Source organism: Cucumis melo, chromosome 7 (assembly GCF_025177605.1).
Source record: "Cucumis melo cultivar AY chromosome 7, USDA_Cmelo_AY_1.0, whole genome shotgun sequence".
Taxonomy (NCBI): Eukaryota; Viridiplantae; Streptophyta; class Magnoliopsida; order Cucurbitales; family Cucurbitaceae; genus Cucumis; species Cucumis melo.
This window is the reverse complement of record NC_066863.1, coordinates 28,526,273-28,546,544: the sequence shown is the minus strand read 5'-3', so window position 1 is coordinate 28,546,544 and position 20,272 is coordinate 28,526,273. Positions and strand designations below refer to the sequence as shown.

At 29.9% G+C, this 20,272-nt stretch overlaps 3 protein-coding genes across 3 annotated transcripts; 2 read left to right on the top strand and 1 right to left on the bottom strand.

The window, feature by feature from the left end:
* Positions 1 to 447: 447 nt before the first annotated feature.
* Positions 448 to 3,461, top strand: LOC103494699 (methyl-CpG-binding domain-containing protein 11-like). The gene is made up of 2 exons (XM_008456007.3): positions 448 to 940; positions 2,122 to 3,461. Exons 1-2 carry the CDS (start codon positions 821 to 823, stop codon positions 3,145 to 3,147), a joined length of 1,146 nt encoding a protein of 381 aa, XP_008454229.2. The 5' UTR covers positions 448 to 820; the 3' UTR covers positions 3,148 to 3,461.
* A 279-nt stretch (positions 3,462 to 3,740) lies between these two features.
* LOC103494697 (glucan endo-1,3-beta-glucosidase 14) lies at positions 3,741 to 5,957 on the top strand. The gene is made up of 3 exons (XM_008456003.3): positions 3,741 to 4,407; positions 4,513 to 5,543; positions 5,627 to 5,957. Exons 1-3 carry the CDS (start codon positions 4,347 to 4,349, stop codon positions 5,714 to 5,716), a joined length of 1,182 nt encoding a protein of 393 aa, XP_008454225.1. The 5' UTR covers positions 3,741 to 4,346; the 3' UTR covers positions 5,717 to 5,957.
* Positions 5,958 to 6,079: 122 nt separating this feature from the next.
* Positions 6,080 to 7,260, bottom strand: LOC103494698 (protein LURP-one-related 5). Its single transcript, XM_008456006.3, has 2 exons — positions 6,824 to 7,260; positions 6,080 to 6,683 (listed from the first exon to the last, which is right to left on the bottom strand). Exons 1-2 carry the CDS (start codon positions 7,073 to 7,075, stop codon positions 6,297 to 6,299), a joined length of 639 nt encoding a protein of 212 aa, XP_008454228.1. The 5' UTR covers positions 7,076 to 7,260; the 3' UTR covers positions 6,080 to 6,296.
* Positions 7,261 to 20,272: the final 13,012 nt, after the last annotated feature.

Sequence of the window (20,272 nt, the reverse complement as noted above, 5' to 3'; positions counted from 1 at the left end):
TGAAGGGTGATTTTTGTGCAACTTTTCCTACAAACTAAAGAGTAAATTAATACAAAATAAAAGTAGCAAAATTAAAGTGGAAAAAAAAAAAAGATCTTTTCTTTTTGAAGAAGAAGAAGAAGAAGAAGAAGAAAGAAACTTGAAACCTAAGCCAACATCAGATTACATAAATCTACACAACACCGTCAGATTCGGACGTGAAACTCATATTTAAATTCCCTTAAAAGCAACGTTATCCAAAAGCCTTTGACGTCCGGGTTGACAGGTGGCTGCACGACCGCCACCACGACCACCACACGCTCCCCTCCTCCTCTTTCCCATTTCTCCAAATACAAAGTGCGGGAAAACAAAAATTCCTTTCCATTTTAAATTTTTTTGATACATATAAAAAGAATAAAGAAAAATCGAATTTTGGAATCTTTTGTTTTTGTTTTTCTTTTCCTCTCCAATTTACCCGCATTTGAGGGCTGACAGAAGAAAAAAAAAAATTAAAAAGAGAGAATTTTTAACTTTCCCCCCCAAAGAAAACATAGTTGCTCTGTCACTGAGTACAGCACCCAATCCTTGAACTCCCTTCTGCGATCTTGACACGTTGGTTATCATCAAAGGAAATGGATTTGGTTGGACCAAGTGTCAACTGGGATTTGGATTGAACTTTGGGGAAGCTGTGATGGTAAGTTTAGCAATGCTCTTTTGGATTTTAGGACTAACCACCAAAAAAGCACACCTCATAGACTATCTCTCTCAACGGTTTATGTGTTCTATTTTGGCCACACAAGAACAATAAAAGAGAGTTTTAGAGGGAGAAACAGCAAAAGAAATGGAGAGCAAAGAAGAAGTTATGATGGTGGAAATTGAAGAAGCTCAAGCTGATACTGGAGCAGCCATGGATGAAGTCATTTCCGTGGAGCTTCCTGCACCACCTACTTGGAAGAAACTGGTCTCTTTCTCTTTCCCTCTCTGAAAGTTTTAAATTTTACCTTAATTTAGGTCCTTTTTTTTTTTTCTTTTGCAAGAAACAAACTTTTTTCCACTTGGTATTGCAATTTTGCTTTCTGGGTCTTGTGAATTTCATCTCAATGTTTTCTATTTGTGGTAAAGTTTGTGTTTTTTTGCCTTTGGAACTCTGTTTTAGTTTTAGGGCCTTTGTTGTGAAATTGTGGAAGGTTAGGGTATGTTACAACCTTAATTTCTTGTTTGTTTTTGCTTTCTGAGAATGGATATAGAAGTAGGTTGAGTTCTTTTGAAGCTCTCTCTTTTCCCTATTTGTTGCACTGTCAATTGATTCTAAGGCTTTTCTTTTCCTTGAGTTCTTCAATTTTTTGAATATGGGATATCAATGTTGGCTTATAGGGAGTTTTTTAGATTTTCATGTGAAAAATTAGTTGTTATGAAGTTTTGGATGATTAATATGAGGTGTAAAAAATGACCATGACCACCTATGAGAGAGCTACTGTCTGATTGAAAATAGGATATTGATGTTCATGAGACCTGGGAAGAAATGTTAGAACTTAGGAAAGTGTTAAGTTTTTGGAGTCTAGAACAATGGCTCATTGCGACTTGTTGTGTTCTGTGTTAAACATGTCTGATATTCATACTATAGGAACTTGGAGCCTGATATTGGGAAGCACTTTTAATCCATTTACTTACTGTTTGTGACTAAAGCAGTCTGTTCTTAAAGGCTGCTATAAAAATAACTGAATTTGAATACTTTTGATTTGTGACTATATGATGAGAGGGTCGAAGGTTCTAAACCGATGTTTTCAGGCTGTTTTGTCAGTGTTATATAAATCATGCTTCAGAGTTTTGTGGTTTCGTGCGCTATGGTGACTAGTGAAGCTACTCAGTTTTTTTCTGTTGTGTGTTTTATGAAAAGTTCAATTCTTTTGTAAAATTCATTTCCCAGTTAGAGATCCAGAAATCACCTCTCATTCTTCAAAACATAGAAATCTATCGAGATATTTTTTTTTTCGCTGTGTTGCCCCCATCTCCCCTCACCATCTCTTCCATGTTTTCCTTCTCCTGGATTTCTGAGTTTAGTTCTATATTAGAGTTGTATATTAGAAAGTTGTTTAGATCATTTTTACTAAAACGAGTTAGCGGTTTTTCCCTCTTGTTTAGTTCATACCCAGGAGGTCAGGTACACCAAGAAAGACTGAGATTGTATTCATTGCTCCAACTGGTGAAGAAATTGGTAATCGAAAACTGCTGGAGCAGTACTTAAAATCGCATCCTGGTGGTCCTGCAATATCGGAGTTTGATTGGAGCACAGGGGAGACACCTAGAAGATCAGCAAGAATCAGTGAGAAGGTCAAGGCAACTCCACCTAAAGAGGAGCCTCCAAAGAAACGGGGCCGGAAATCTTCTGGTTCTAAGAGAGAGAGTAAGGAGGAAGTCAATGCAGGTGTCACAGGTCCTGAAGAAGTTGAAATGAAAGATGCAGAGGCGAATGAGAAAAACATTCCTGTTGTAGAGGATAAAGACGGTTCTGATAATTATCAAGCTGAAGATGGAGATAATCCCAGAGGTGAACCCAAGGAAATAGAAAAAGTGGATGCTGATCCAGACATAAGCGGTAAAGATAAGACGGGTAATGATGCTGGTGAAAGTAAAAATGGTCATACAGAAGCCCCGGAAGCCACAGAGAACGTTCCCCAGGTGAAGGAAGGTGAAAAGCAAGACCATGAGGGAGGTTCAGATGTAGTTGTTAACTCGGAATTTGTCAGTATGGGTGAAACAAATAAGCACGGTAGTGAAACCAACGGTCAAGATGCGATTGAAGAGAAAACTGAGGGTTTGGAAGAAGCTGAAAAGCAAGGAAATGAAATAGCGGAAGAACATATTACTGCTATTGCTAGTGAGGTTAACCAATCCGAAAAGGAAATGGTGCAAACTGAGACCAAGCAAGAAAATGACTCCCAAAGCAACAAAGAAAACAAAAATGACCATGACAATGTTGGCATTGAACAAGTGAACGGAGTCGTGGAGGGAAAGAAACAGAATGATGAGAATGAAGCCACGGCTGTACCAGATAATGAGGTTAAGGGCAATCAAGATGTTTCAACAAATGCTGCAAAATGTAACGTTCAGAACGAGGATAGAAGCATCGAACACGATAACTTGGTGAAAGAAAACGGTAAGCTTTAACTTGGACGACTGGTGGATTGATGCAGTGCATATCACAACTGCCTCCCGACTGCTGTATTATGCCTACTTTCCATCACCTTTTGGCGGTCTCGACAACCCGATCTTTGTTTCTCTGCAACTGTTTTCGCTCATCCACGGTGACAGTAGCTTTAGTTTTACGAATGTATTTACCAAAAAGAGAACTTGTAGTAGTTAGATTTAGATTTTAGAATCTGTAGCTTTTGTTGTTTTTGCTCACCAGACTTCATTTGACTGTAGAATGTTAATGTTAATCAGCCTTCTAATTACATTGGGTGAGAGATGTTTTACTGTTTCATGCCGCTACCTTAATATAATTCTTTTCTTTCCAAAGTTGTAATAATCCTTGACTTTTCATGTGAGTTGAAATCTGTAAGAATACCGAAGGAAGATTGGGGTTGAAGTGGTGTGACTATGACATAGAATGAAAATTGGGATCGTACCATTTGAATTTATTGTCAAGCCTATTTCAAGTTTTTATTTTCATTTGATATTCTACAATTATGTAAGATTAAGGATAATATTGCAACTATTATTATACAAGCGACAAATTTCATGGCTATTGTTTCATAAATTTAGTCCATACTTTTCATTTACTCTAAAAACTTCAACATCACACTGAAATGAAATCGTTTCAAAGATCAACCTTTTGCACAAACTTTCTCTTAACATGAAAATGGAAAGTATTCCCAAAGCCAAATGGATATTCCAATCCAAACCCCATCAAACATCTGTTAAAAGAAACAGAAAAAAGAAAAACCTTAAAACAACACATGAAATTAGAGATTTTCAAGAAAAGTAACAGATGAAAAGAAAGTGAAAAGAAAGGAAATATTAGAGAGAAAGAGAGGGAGAGAGAGATAAAAGTGTGAGGAAAGGGAAAGAATCTATTCTATACCCCCATAAAAAAACAACTCAAAACTCTTTTTCATCATAGAACTAAGAATAAAGAATCTTCTTCCTTCTCATCAAAATTTGAATCATCTTTGGACAAAGGCTAAGAATCAATCACTATTTTTGTAATCCCATGGCCTCAGGAAGAAAAGCATTGCATCATTCATATGATTTCCTGCTCCTATTTTTGGCCTACAAAGTATTACAATATCACATAATCCCATAACCCCACCCTCTTTTTCTACAAAAGGAACTCTCTTTTTCTTCTCCTTTTGCCCTCCTCACAAATGACCACTTATTCCTTTTTGTTCTGCTTCTTTTTTCCCTTCTGTGCCATCTTCCTAAATGGTCAGCTCATTCCATTGAACTTTAAATGAGTATTGCCTTTTGTTTTTTTAAAATATAGGTTTGAATGTGGCTAACTATGCCTTTTTTTCTTTTACATTTTTACAGCAGTGGATGCAACTTGGACATATGGAGTGAATTATGGAAGAATAGCAGATAATTTACCACCACCTGAAAGTGTTGTGACTCTTTTGAAAGCTGCAAAGATAAAGAACATCAGAATCTATGATGCTGATCATGGAGTCCTCACTGCCTTCAAAGGTTCCGGTATTGAGATTGTAGTCGGGCTCGGTAATGAATTTCTCAAAGACATAAGCGTCGGGGAGGATCGTGCTATGAACTGGATTAAAGCAAATGTTCAGCCGTTTCTCCCCGACACTCATATAAGAGGGATTGCGGTTGGGAACGAGGTATTGGGGGGTGCTGATGTTGAGCTGTGGGAGGTTCTTTTGCCTGCAGTCAAAAATGTTTACAGTGCTCTTTATAGGCTTCAATTGACAAGCATTGTGCAAGTTTCGAGTCCACATTCAGAAGCTGTTTTTGCAAACTCATTTCCTCCTTCATCCTGCATTTTTAGGGAAGATATTGTGCCATTTATGAAGCCTCTTTTGCAATTCTTCTCCTTCATTGGCTCACCTTTCTTCATTAATGCATATCCCTTCTTGGCTTACAAGAATGACCCTGAACATATTGACATTAACTATGCACTCTTCAAGAAAAACAAAGGGATCTTCGATGCTAAAACCAATCTGCATTACGATAACATGTTTGAGGCTCAAGTTGATGCGGCTTACGCTGCACTTGAAAAGGCTGGCTACCCTAAGATGCCGGTCATTGTTTCCGAAACTGGTTGGGCTTCTCATGGGGACGAGAACGAAGCTGGTGCTACCTTGAAAAATGCAAGGACATACAATCGAAATCTACGTAAGAAGTTGATGAAAAAGAAGGGAACTCCTTTCCGGCCGAAAATGGTGGTGAGGGCTTACATTTTTGCTCTATTCAACGAGAACTCAAAACCAGGGCCAACGTCCGAGAGGAACTTCGGACTGTTCAAGCCGGATGGCAGCATTTCATACGATATTGGCTTCACGGGACTCAAGCCGTCCGCGGCAGGACCCTCATCTCTTCTCTCTTTCAAGGTAAGATTTTTCACAAACAGTAAGATTTTTCCAACTGATTTCATCATTTAAGCTTAGTTAATTTGAGTTTCTTCTTTTGGCAGAAACTTGGATTTGGAGGATGGTTTGGCAGTTCATATTCAATGGTTCTCACAGCCTCCATTGCTATTCTGATGCTGATTCTTTCATCATAGAAAAAAGCTTCAATGACATCAAAAACCAGCTAAAGATCAAGAGCAGTCTACAAAAACTTACCTTTACCATTCATCTTCAATTCTTTGAGTGAACAGTTCATTATTTAAATTTTTAAAAAGACCAACTGATTGATTTTTCTTTTTCTTTTTCTTTTTCTTTCTCTTTTTTTCTTCAACACAACATTTCAGAAATGTAACAAATTCCACGCTCTAATACTATCTCTGGTGTTCCAGTTAAGCCTTTGCTTGATGATATTCAAATTCCATTTATACATAAATTTGCTTACATTATTCAATCTGAAACGAAACAAAAGATGAAAACTATGGACAATATATGATAAAAACCATCTCTAGATCAAGCAGTTTGTCACTAAAACTGTATCTTTATTATTCCTCACAAAATCAAGGCTTTGTTTGGCGATATTCAAATTTCATTTGTTCCTTTTCAGGCTGTAGATGGTTTAAGTATACACATTTATGAACATCAAATTCCAAAAAAAAAAAAAAACAAAAGAACTATAAACAAAGACAGAAAATTCCCCCATCAAAAAGATGATGAAATTAAGAAAGCCCTTCAAAATCAATCAAGGGTTTGATCTGGGTTACCACTAGAATCAACCCCTTCACCATTAATCCGATCAAGAACAAGAACCAAAGCCATAGCGAAAGCTCCATCAAAACCAGGGTTTAAAGAAAGAGAAAAAACATCTTTTCCAAGCAACACTTTAGTCGAAGCATCAACTTTCCTTCTAATTGTAGCCACCGGTTCCTTCCTAACATTCAAAACTGTGCATAATCGCTGCCCAAAACACCCCTCGATTTGATACTCCTCGCCGGGATTCCCGTACATTTCCACCGTGAAACTCGACCGTCCGATGATTGACGACCTCCGCACTCCGAAAATCGGTTTCTGTCCGTTGATTCTCTCCCGGAGATACCCTTCCCAACGTTGATGCAAACTCGGCCTCTGTTTAAGAAAAAAAAAAATAAATACAGATTCAATAACTCGAAACTCAAAATTCCAACAAACAAGAATCCAAAATTCAAAATTAGAGAAAACCCATTTGAAATAAAAGGAAGAAGAAAGCGAAATCAGGTCTTCATTACCTTGCGGCGGACTGTGAAGAGGCAACGGCCATGAGGGTCCATGAGAACGAGTTCATCTCTATAACGAGAATCAGGACCATAAGAATCGACTCGAAAGACGAGTTTGCCTTTGCAATCATAGACGGTGAAGCCATCGCCTGCGAAGAAGAGAGAAGTTTTCATGACAGTGAAATGGGTGGTGGTTGTGGTGGTTGAGGATCCAACAAGTCCCTTGCAGGAAAACAGAGAGTCATCAATGGAAGAAACCTTCATTGGATGGGATTTGTGGAGAATTGAGAATGGAGATGCAGAGAAATGGAGGAAATTCTATCCTTTTATAAAGAAGATAGAAAGTGAGTGAGTGGAGGAGAAGAAGAAGAATATGGGGACAGAGGTTAAAGGGTCGGCATGTGACGGCTGAGAAAGAGGAAAAAAATGGTGATCAGTGAGAGTGGTGGGTCTCGTTTGAAAAAGATGAACGCGGAAGGATAAATCATAATATATTGACGTCTTCTATAACTTTTTAAGCTTTCATATTTGTTTGGGACAAAACTACATTTTCCTCTTGAACTATACTTTAGGCCAAATTGCAAAAACAACCTCCACTGTGGTCGTAGCAGTTGTTATAATTTTAATAACAGTTTGAGATTTGAGGGTCTAATTTTTATAATTAAAAATTTGAGTATAGTTGTAATTATCATCATTTAAAGGTGTTTTTGTAATGTAACTTTCTATTTACTCGTTAAAGTTTCAAAATTGATTATTAAAACACTTGTTTGATAACTATCATGTTTTTTATATATATATTTTAAGTTTATCCTATGTCTTTTTCTTAAATCTTTTTAATAAGTATTCCACTAAGTACAATTTTAAGTTTTAAATTTGTCTTGATTGTACTTAAAATGATAAAGAAGAAGTTAAAAAATTATGTGTAAGCGCTCGTTGTAAGTTTATTTTTTAAAATGAAGAATAAAATATAAAATAGCTATCAAACGGAATCTCTTTTCATTTTTAAAAGATAAAAAATTTTGTTTTTTCAAAAAAATTGTGATATGATTGAAAGGAGTCTTGAAAAAAACTAAACGAGTAACTTTGCATATAAAATTGTGGAATTATTCAATTCATTCAAAATGGAAAACATTAGACGATGTCTATTCACTATTTAACTTTTACATCATTGGTCAATTAGGTTAACATCGATCTTTTTTAACTTCTTCAAGACTAAAGTGCTGCTTTTGAGGTTTTAGAAATCAAATGTAAATCGAAACCAAACCTCACAAGTAAAAATGATACAAAAAGAGTCTTGTCATGAATCTAGTTGTGTCTATAGTCAAAACTACATGTATCTAACGTAAACGAATTGTCCTAATTTAATTGTGTCTACTTAACCTTAAATTGGATCGTTAAGATTGATTTTCTAATGTTATAAGAACCACTTCATAAGAGAATAAAAGCTTCTTTTGAGATAAGACATAAATAAGCACAAGATGTGAAAGATTTGTGAACTATTTATTCGAGAAATTAAAGAAGATTGTTGTGTTGGTAAGTCGAGGATTGTGAATATAGATGATTATAGTCTGATTGTTGGCCACTAAGACAACATTAATAGCATCATAAAAATTTACGAAAACCTAAACTATAATTATATTAAAGAAACATATATAATTAGCCTTTAAATATATATATATATATATATATATATATATATATATATATATATATATATATATATATATATATCAACAGAAAAACAAAAGAAATGTTAAAAAAGATAAAGGAGGGAAGCATAAAGAAGTATAAAGACAATAAGGAAAGAAAATAAAAAAATTGAAAATAAAGGAACCCTAAAGTATAACCATTGAAATTGTTACTAATTATTTAAGCATATTTTTTAGGTTTATTTTCTTTTGGTTTTATATATTTTGTTTGATTCTTCAAATCCCATGAATATTTGTATTGATCCTTTGTGTTTGGCTGTCATTATTCTTTAAATATATCATTTTTAAAATTCAAGTTATTTATCCTCAAATTCCATATCCCCAATTTAATTTTGATCGTACAAAATTGTTTGAAAATATTTATAAATATAACATAGTATTAAACTATATTAATGATAGACATTGATAGAGTGATTATCTATCTTAATCGATGATCGAGATGATGGTTGTTGTCTTGATTTATTAATATTTATTATTAATGGACGACGTTATTTTATAATATTTTGTAAATATTATGATTCATTCTATGCTTAAAAATAGTTAACATAAATTAGAACTAAATTATTGATATAAATTAATAGTTTTAAAGAAAAATATACGTGAAAATATGAATGAATTTTAAGTACACAATATGACAATTTAGAAGATACGGGAAAAATCATTATTTTAACCGTAAATTTTTATTGTCTATTAAATTTAGATAACACTCAACTAAGAAACACAAACATGATACATATACAATTAGATATATTGATTTGCCAATTTCTAAAAGACTAAGGTACAATTATGGTGAAGATACGTGACATTAACAAAAGATTATTCCTATGCTTTGAGTGAATTTAAAACATTTGTATATTGTGCAAACTCGAAAAAATTTCAAAAAAGAAAAAATATCATTAAAACAAATTTTATAAGGAAAATTATTAATAAATAATAAAACTATTGAAAATATTTACTAAATGTAACAAAATTTTATATTTAAAATTAGCGGGTTAGAATTAAACGATAGAAATTGATAAAAGCACCAATTTTTAATTAAATTTAAATTCAAAGATGGATGGTTTAACTAAACCTTTAATGAAGTACCTATAATTTGAAGGGAAAGATAAATTTTAATTTATACTTTTTCAAAAGTTTAGAATTTAATTTTATGTTTTGATAAAAACTTCGCACTATTAAAATTATCTACGAAGAACTTTACGGAATCATATAGATCAATATTGATATTCTAATAAAAAAACTACCTAAACTAAGTTTCAAACGAACGTTTTTTTTAATAATGTTATTTTAAAAATTATTGTCGAAAATGAGATACCCCGTTCACGACTAGGCAAAGTCGTAGATGGGTCCACGACTTGGCTAACGTATCCACGAAAGTCGTGGATCCCATCTGCAACTTCCATGAGTTGTCCTCCAATCACACTTATTTTATTCCTTTTTATTTTCTTCATATATAATCACCGTTAATAAATCTCAATCTCCTTAAAATATTATTCTTTAATTATTAAATTAAAATATTTAATTATTTCCATTCTAAAAATTTTAATTATGAATTTGAAAAGGAAACAATCAAATATTATATTAAGGTATTTTAGAAAGGAAATAATCAAATATTTTAATTTAATAATCAAGTAATGATATTTTTAGGAATGAAATGTTTTTAAGAGATTGAGATTTATTAATAACATATTTTTAAGAGGTTGAGATTTATTAACAATGATTATATATAAAGAAAGTAAAAAAAAAAAAAAGAAATAAGCCTGATTGGAGGACTGTTAATGAGATGGGATGATACACGTCAACAAAGTTATGGATCTCGTCTTCTCTACTCTATTTTTGTCGATTGTTTTACTCCTATTCCATTTTTTATAATAATTTTTAAAATAATATTATTAAAAAAAAGAACCTTTCGTTTCGAACTTAGGATTAAATTCATGGTAAGAGAGTAAAATTTGAGTTTTCATACTTGGAGTTATATAAATATTTCTAGAAAACATAGAATGTGGAATATCAATGGGTGAAGTTGATAACGATGTAAACGTGATGGATATGAAAGATGGAAGATATTTTTAAAGTCACTCAACATCGACACATGAACAAATTATTATTATTATTATTATTGTTGTTGTTGTTATTATTATATGCTTTTTTGTTTTTGGCGTGTTATTATGACCAATATCACTTCATAATAATTTTTCTATATAAAATAATGTTTACGTACTATATTATATAATAATATAATGTATTCTTCTTTTCTTTTCTTTTCTTTTTATCATGAAAATCTTTATATTCGTAAATTAAAAAGATTTCAAACAATTCAACAAAATTAGCTTCATTCATTGCTTATTTGACTTTTAATTTTCTTTTTTTAAAAAAATCTTTTACTTCACTTTTAATTTAAAAATGGTAAAGTAAAATTGGAATATAACCTAATGGGCCAAGAATGGTTAAAATATTAGGAAACGTGAAAATTTATTTTTTTTCATTGAAATAAAAGTATTTATCTTTTTTTTCTTCTTTAAAGAGTAAACCAACCTTAGGTTATGTAGTAATTTTGAATAAATTAAAACATTAAAAATGTTAGAAATGAACTCTAATAACTAAGAAGGTATATTTTTTAAAATTTAGTGATTAGACAAACATTCTAATGATTAAGATGGTACGTCTTTCTAATCAAGAGATAAAACTTACCAATTTTCTAGAAACCGAGGGACTGAAAAAGTAATTTTTTTCAAGAATATTTTGTATTCGAAAAACAGAACAAGAACCATATAAAATTGGTTTTTTTCTGGATAATAATCTTTAGATGTGATTTAGGGGCTGTAATTTTGTCACATATATCTTTTACATTAGTTTGATTCCTTAAATTTGAGACATAATTAGTCATTAGATTTTTAAATTACACTATTTATATGAGTTTTAAAAAATGCAAAATTTAAGGCATTACAATTTATTTTTGAATTGAACCACCATTAAAAAGGAGAAACACATTTACTATTATGATACATAAATGTAAAACCTTTTTTCTACTTTTGTAAAAGGGATATTATTTATTATAGTATTTTATTTGTCATTTTAGGTATTTTCTAGTCAACATGAAACTTTATAATTTTATTCTCAATAATCATGCCTTCAATGAATAAATTGAAGTAATATTTAACCCAACTCCCTTATATCATCATGTTAACTAAGGGGCATATATCCTGATCATAAAGATTAGGACGACAGACTCTCTACATAGATATAATCGTACAACTACGTAAATCAAATAATTCATCAATTATTCTAATATAAGTACTAATTATTAAACACTAATCAATGTAAATTAGCTACTAAACTAAACATTAATTATAAATTCTCTAAAAAAAATATTAACTATTAATACCAATTATATGATATTATCCATTTTAGAAAATTTTGATTTTGGTTTCAGTTAAAAGGTCTCAAAATAGTATACTAAATAATGAACTTCATGTTATCTAGTCGACGTTGGAAAAATTTGGTCTCGTTTTAAATAGAGAGATAATTTAATTTCTTCATATTTTTCTTAAAATATGTGACGTGAGAGAATCAAATCTCTCAAGTTTGATTTGATTTGATGATACAAATATTATACTAATTCATGTATATGCTTATCTTTTTTTCACTTTAATTTCTCCTTTTGGTTCTTTTTTTAGTTTGAAAAGAAAATTGCATTTAACACATTAGTTAATTTTGAGAAGGAATTTATGAACAGAAAAGGGCACATGGGGACATGGGACTTTCTTGGCAATGAAGCTCCCAATCAATAGAATCTCTCATAATGTTTGCTGCCAAAAGGAAAAAAATGAAAAAGAGAAAAAAGTGATTTCTACAAGTATATATACTTTTAATGTTTGATTCAATTATTTGACCTTTGCTATTAAATTATAAATGGAAATCGTGGGATGATAATTTGTGAACTATTTTAAAATATCTTAGTTCATTTTGACAGTAGATATTATTATTTTGTAAATATAAATATTAAATATTTGAGATTTGAATGACTCCATTTCGAATTTATGCATATTCGAATATGCAAATGTGTTTAATTTACCAATTTTATATATAAAAACCAAAATTAAATAAAGATTTTTTTCGAAAATAGAAAAAATTGATAAATTATTTACGGTCCATAAAACAAAACTACTAAAGAAAAAAAAATTATTATACTCAATTTTTTTATGAATTGTAAATATTTTATCAAATATTTTATAATCTACGATATAATTTTATATTAAAAAATAATTACTTAATTAAATACAAGAGATTAATTGATATAGTCATCAATTCACTTTGTAAATATTTACATGGGTTTTTATTATTAATTAATTAAACATAAATAAATAATCAATGAACCTAATTAATTAAAATATTAATATGAATAGTTAGGATGATATAAAATTCCATTACAGTGGTAGGTGAAAATTTGAGTGTAGGGATTTATAAGTTTGGAAAATAATATCATAAATTTTTTAAAAATTTATTAAAAATAAAAAAGACATTAAATGTCATCTAAAATCCTACGAAAGATCACGTTAAACCGATTAAGAAAAAAAAATAGTTTAAAGATAGAAAAATTATTTCAAATAACAAAACAGCTAAAAAGATATTTATAAATATAGTAAAATTTTAAGATTTATTTATAATAGATATCGATGAAGATTAATAACAAATATTGTTAAACATAAGAAAAATAGTTTGATAGAAACAAAATCTCAATTTCTGTCTTTACTACCATTTTTTTTTAATTAAATATTTCATAGATAAAGTTCCAAAGGTGTTTATAAATATATATAAAGGGGAAGGTAGGTTGTGAAAAGAAAGGAAAAAAAAATGAAAGGCTGTGAAGGATAAAGAAGTTGAGATGAGGGGAATATAATTTTGTTAACGTGTAATCTCTAAAGGGAGGTTTCTCTTTGCCGGGAGGGCGCATTAAAGCTAATTAGAATAAATTTTTTATTTTCTAATAAAGTAATATTATAAATTATCCTAAAGTATATGTCAAAATTTAATTTTATTATTCTTATAGTCTTTTTAATTTGTTATTTTGTCGGTTGACAAAAAAAAAAAAAAAAAGTTACAACAAATAGAAATAACTTTCCGTTTTCAATTGGGTGAACCACTTCACTTTGAATAAAGTTTCAATTTGTCCTCTTTTCTCTTCTCAATATAATCTAATACTTATTTTATTTAACTTAACCACTTTATGTATGATCTTGCTTTTTTCTAAAAAAAATTTACTCAAACAAAAACAAGTCTATCTTATAGAAACCTCTCGAAGGATTGATATCTGACCACCAAATAAATTTCAATCTCTTTGTTTAGCAAGATATCACATTTTGACTACAATAGGTAGATAGGTAGATGTAATAAACTATTATTTATATTTATTATAATATATATATATATATATATTTATTTATTTATTTATAAATATTTTAATTTATTTAAAAAAATTGAAAGTTTTTTTAATTTTATTGAAATTTTTATAAGAGTCTTGTTAAAGAAAAAGTTGAAATTATAGAGAGATTCATTGCATTAAAGAAGTTGGAAATTAAAACAATTTTGAAACATATTGAAAAGTTAGAATTATATATATATATATATATATATATATATATATATATATGTAATAAAGGATGTTAAAACAATGGGTACTTATATATATCTCGAATTTTACTAAATATATAATAAAATGAATCAAAATATTTGTAAAGTATAATAAAATTTTATTATATATTTATTGTTATATTTTATAAATTATTTTACTATCTACAACAATTTTTCTATATACTTTCATAATAATAATAATAATAATAATAATAATAATAATAATAATAATAATAATAATAATAATAATAATAATAATAATATATGAAAAAATGTCATTTTTTAAAGAAAATATCTTCTTTTAGTTCCTTTAATATAACCATATATATGATATAAAGATTATATTAAAGGTGAAAAGATATTAATGTATGTCAAACTTTGAAATTGAATAAATTCAAACTATTCTAAACGAATAATTGTATCAATTTAAATTTTATCATACGTGATGACTGATCGATAATAATAATGGTATCGAAATGTTAATTAAATAGATTATTTATTCTTCATCCAAAATTTAAATAAATTAACCATAACAATTAATCATACAATTCTTTCTAAATAGATAAAAGAAAAAAAAAAATACAGAAGGACGAGAGGATGAAAGATTGGTACTAAAATCAAAATCTATTTGATTCCTACGGTTTTCTTTAATTTTGATCCAACGCTTAAATATTCTTATACAAATACAAAATAATAGAAACTATCCTCTATGTTAATATCAATGATAGAAAATGATATATATTTTTATTTGAACCCTCGTTCATGGATGCATCAAAGTTTGAGGCTAAAAACTACAACAATCTTTTGGAAATCAAAAATCCCTAAGAAGTGTGAATTTTTTGTTTGAACCCTCGTTCATGGATGCATCAAACATACTAATCTATGTTATGGAGATTTGATGAACAAAAGTTAGGTTTTGTTTAAGTTTTCAATATTGAAAACCATTTATGCTAGATATTGAATTACGCAATGTGAAATATATTTTTATTTCTATAAACAAAATTCAAGTGCTTGAATTTTTATTTAGATTTTCATATATTTTAAAATCAAAAGAAAAGTTGAAAACTATGAAAGTCGAACTATGAACCAAACCAGGGCATGCTTCTGGTATTCAAGATCAAACCAACGAACAAAGTTTGATATATAAAAGATCATTATAATTGATAGCAATTTTAAGAATAATAAATGATGTATTGCAACATTTTAAAAAATTACAAATGTAGTAGAATCTAATATTGATAGATCAATTATTTTGCAATAGTCTATCACTAATAATTCGACAACTTTTGTGGTTTTTGTGTGCAAATATTTTTAATTGCACTAAGCTAACACACATTTAGGTTTCTTGCATAATAATAGGAAAAAATATTTTTTTAGAAAAAAGTAATTCTGAGTTGTAATGTGAAGTTTTAGATGATGTAATCAAAATATTTGATATTTTATAAATGGGTAAAAATGTGTACTATTCCTACCGACAGTTTATTTATTTATGGTACATCAATAATGTTCCATTTGTCTTTAGGATTACTTAAAGCAATGGTGGCTTTATGGGTGGAATTTTGGAGACAAAAAAGAAAGAAAGAAAGAAAAAAAAAAAAAACCCAAATCAACTTTTTTGTTTGCAAATTTTGAGCCACAAAAACCCTAAACTCCACATATATCATTTAATTTGCTAACCCTAAGTTTGACACTTCTTGTATCCATTCAAAGTTTATTCCCCTCCTACTATATTTCTTTTTTTGGTCAAAAAGTCTAAATAAGACCACCAAGAAAGCAATGGTTTGAAGTTTTTATTTTAAATTTTCTTAATATTATATTGTATCAATTATTTAATATTTGAGATCTTCTTTTCCAATCTCTTTATTTAAAAGAAAAAAGAAAAAAACTAAATGTATATTTCTAAAATGTTTGTGGTACAATTATTTAGCCTTTTCATCAACATCAATTCACATATTATACCATCTTTTTACTATTGTATTGTATTAACTTGTTAAAAAAAAAAGGGAAAAAGAAAAAAAAAAAGATTAGAGGTATAGAATAGATGGGAAATAATTGTAGTATATAAGTAAGAACAATATCTTTAATATGTTTGAAATAATTTTAGGTAAAATTTAAAAAATTAGAGATTAAAAAACTATATGCAAACTGCATATGCATTAACCACATGATTTATACTAAAAAATATAGACTCATTTAGTATCAAGAGAGTCATCTTTGTCATTCTAACATAAAATTTTATCTATATTAAAATGTTATAGGGTTACAATTTTTTTCTTTTAAGTTTGAAATAGAAAATTATAGGTTTTGTGTGATATTGTTGGATGTTTAGGTTATATAATGTATTATGAAAATCCATCTTTTATCGACTTAAGTGCAACAATTTCGAGATGAAAGATCAAACCTCTTGAAGGCTTCAACTTTTAAAAGAGGAAGTATATATTAATTATCCTTGATTTAAACTACAATTCAAGTATTTGAGTGTTAAAAGAGGAAAAATATCCCGTTATTACTACGTATATATCCATATGATAATTATAATTAAAGGGAATCCGTAAAGTTAGACCTAAATCATATAAAATAAATCGAAACTATGACCCAATCATAGAAATTATATTCTTTAATTTAACTATAAATAAACTTAAAGGACCGATCAAATTGGTTGATGCCAAACTGTAGGATTCTCAATGGACTCAAAAGTAGCATCATATAGTCAATTGCCAACACAATGAACAAGTACAACCATTACTCATTAGAATCTAGATCACCTTCAACTGGTGCCTTGTAAATAATTATGGTTAACTTCATATTTCTATATTCAAAAAGACTATATATTCCATTTTTAAAGGGGAAAAAAAAAATAAAAAGAAAGATTGTAATGACCCAATTGCGTCTGTCTAAATATAATAAAAAATTATAACATATTTACCTAACAAATTTTGTATGTTTTGTTTACCTTTAATTATGATCCAATCAATCAATCTGAGACTTTGAATATATTTTTAATGGAGTTTGGTTCTTGATTTTTTTCACCTCCTATGCATAAATTGAAAAGAGTATACTGAGGTGGAAAAGATTATTTTTCAAAGGGTTATTATGACTCATTAAACACTTTTTTTGATAAATAGTTTAGACAAACGAGGGTTTTTTAAATTCTAGGTAGCCTATTTTGACTAAGCATCCCTATACCCTCACATAGTTCACATTGGGTGGGTAGCCATTCCATAACTCATATGGAGTTCTATCAATTTTTTCTTTTTTCTTTTTTTGTTAGGAACCCTATTAAGAGAGAAATATATAAAAGTTACCTTTGTGCCTATACGACTTGAATTACACTCAATTTCAAAAGTGTTATGTAAAACAAGTTATGGTACTTTGGTTAATTTGTCTGTTCATTACAAATGTATATTCGTGGATTTTCTCCATTTAAATATAAAATGATTTTTCATTAAATCATTCAATGGTACAACTATATAGTAATAAATTCCTTGTAATAACTCGTCTATAGAAGCAAACTAGATCATGATAAACTCCTAATTAAGCTCACTTGTGTATTAGCTTAACTTCGTCTTCATCCTACCTCTACTGCCATCCTTATTAAACTATGAAACATAACCAAGAAAGTTCAACATCTTTCCATGCAAAAATGACATTTAAATTTAGCATAAAATCTCTCTTTTTCTATGTGTAGTAAAAAAGATGATGTTTAAACAAAGTATTAAATAAATCAACAAATCATCAAAATAAATAACAAATTTCATCTTCTTCGTGAATTCCTACACTCGTCTCTTCGTATTTTTTTGGTCTCAGTTGAATTTTGCACTATTATTATCTAGATACATGTTATGCAATGCATGTTTTAGAGTGGTATTTTTTTTTTTTTTTGTGAAAAGGAAACGAGTGTGTTATAGGGCACGTTTTAGAGTGGTATTTATGCATTTTCCTTGGGGAAAATGTAAAGGAAAATGTTCATTTGCATGCATTTTGCTCCATAAATGAATAAAATTGATCCTAGGTAAGTCCTTATAGCCTAAAAAGTGGGTTTCTATTGATTCAGTGAATTTATGAATTTTGGCTGATTCGGAGAAGTTGAGTTGACCCAACTGCATCACCTGGAGTCATTGTGGCTGCATCAAAGAAAACGTTAAATTTTGAATTTTTATGACATACGTCCATAGTTGCCGATCTTTTTGTCTAAGACTGTCCTTCTGCTGTCTGAAAAATTAGTGTTGGCAGAAATCCTCGTAGGTCAAAACGAGGATTATAACCAAGTCTTTAGTCAGAGACAGAGAAGGTATTTGAGGATCAATGGTTGAGGATCAATGGATGTGGATCAATAAATACATCCAAGCATCGTTACTAGGTGGGTACCTTAATAATACCTTGAATAAAGAGTGGGATCACTTTTTTAAATACATGCAACTATATATATTTATTTTAAAATAAAAAAATATAAATCTCAATATCTATTTGGCCCACCTATTTTATTAAGCATTTATTTCTTTTGGCTTATGTCCGTCAAAAAAGCCCATAACTCAAAAGAGATCACCAAAACTTAGTTGAAATGAAAATTAGAAACAACCACCTAGAAGTCTTCTTAATTCTCACCTTCTCCATCTCTTTTCTCTTATCTTCCTCCCACTTTTAACTTCAGTGCCAAATTTGTCTACAACCGTTGTCCAGTTCGTCTGCTACTATCGCCGTCGTCGGGTTCGTGAGCTGTTTAGTATGAGAGAGACTGTCCTTTCTTTTTTTTGGAACCTACTGTGAGAGATACGTGAATGACGAGTACTGATTTTTTTTTCATACTACTGTTTAGTTTAAGTTATTTCTTTTCATAAATAATAATATTGTTTTACTAAGATGCTTAATATAAATTTATTTGTTTCTTTTTGTTTAATTTATGCATTTTCGTTTATTTGTTTTGTCACCGTCGTCGAGTTCTTTTGTTGCTGTCACTGGTATAGGAGAATTAGCAAGAAAGTCGGAGCATGGGTCCCGTGGGTACACGATTCCCCCACGGGGAATCCTCGCCCCCTTCCCAACTTTAATTTGGTGAGAATGTGGGGGTAAAAAAAATCCCCACGGGGACGGGAAAGCCCTCCTCGTCCTCTCCTCGATCGGCCCCGTCGTTGCCAACCTTACTGAAAATGCTTGGAATATGGCAAAAGCGACAGTTTGAGCCTCTTCCAACCATTTGAAGCCTACAAAAGGAGAGGAGATTCTTTTTCAAAGAGCATCTGATCCTACTCATGCTTTCCAATACTTCAAATCATACATCTCATTGTTCAACACAAAACTTCTTTTAAGGACGAAAGTTCCTCCAAAGAACCTTAGATTTGGTTACAAATTTTGGTCTATACTGTTAGAAAGAAAGCTATAAAGCACAAATACGCTGAAGTATGTAAGAATCGGTATCAGATACGTGTATAATACAAATTATGTTTAGATCGGTATGTATAACAGATACGTGATTTGAAGTATATCTTAATTTTTTCAATTTTCAAATACCCATGAAACAGATACAGTGTTCCTTTTTTATTTTATTTAAAGGCCCACTTAAATCCAGCCATCCAAAATAAATAGATTGAAAACAAACCAAAAAAAACATTTAAAAAGTAAAAAACAAGGAAAGGTAAAAGAAAAAAAAGTATGTAATATTTTTTCTAAGAAAAACTATCAAAATAACCGAGAACAAAAAGTGCACTCGAATATCTCAACCCCATCATAATAATATTTGCACGAGAGAAAAAATACAAGATGGGTGAAGCACATACCAAAGAGAGTAATATACATACAAAACTAGAGGAAATAATAAACCAATTTATAGTTATATATACCTACAAAATCAAAATCAAAGTAGTATTTAAACAAATTATATTTGATAAATATAAAATTTCATCTCAAGATTAATTTAACTATCATAGGAGTTGTCAATGATATTATTGAAATACCTCGAATCTGTTGCTAGTGTATTAAGGTCCAAGGGTGACCGTTCAATGATATTATTGAAATACCTCGAATCTGTTGCTAGTGTATTAAGGTCCAAGGGTGACCGTTCTTGTGAGGGATTAGAGGCAACACCCTCAAAACCTAAATTCTATACGGATTATATGTTAATTAC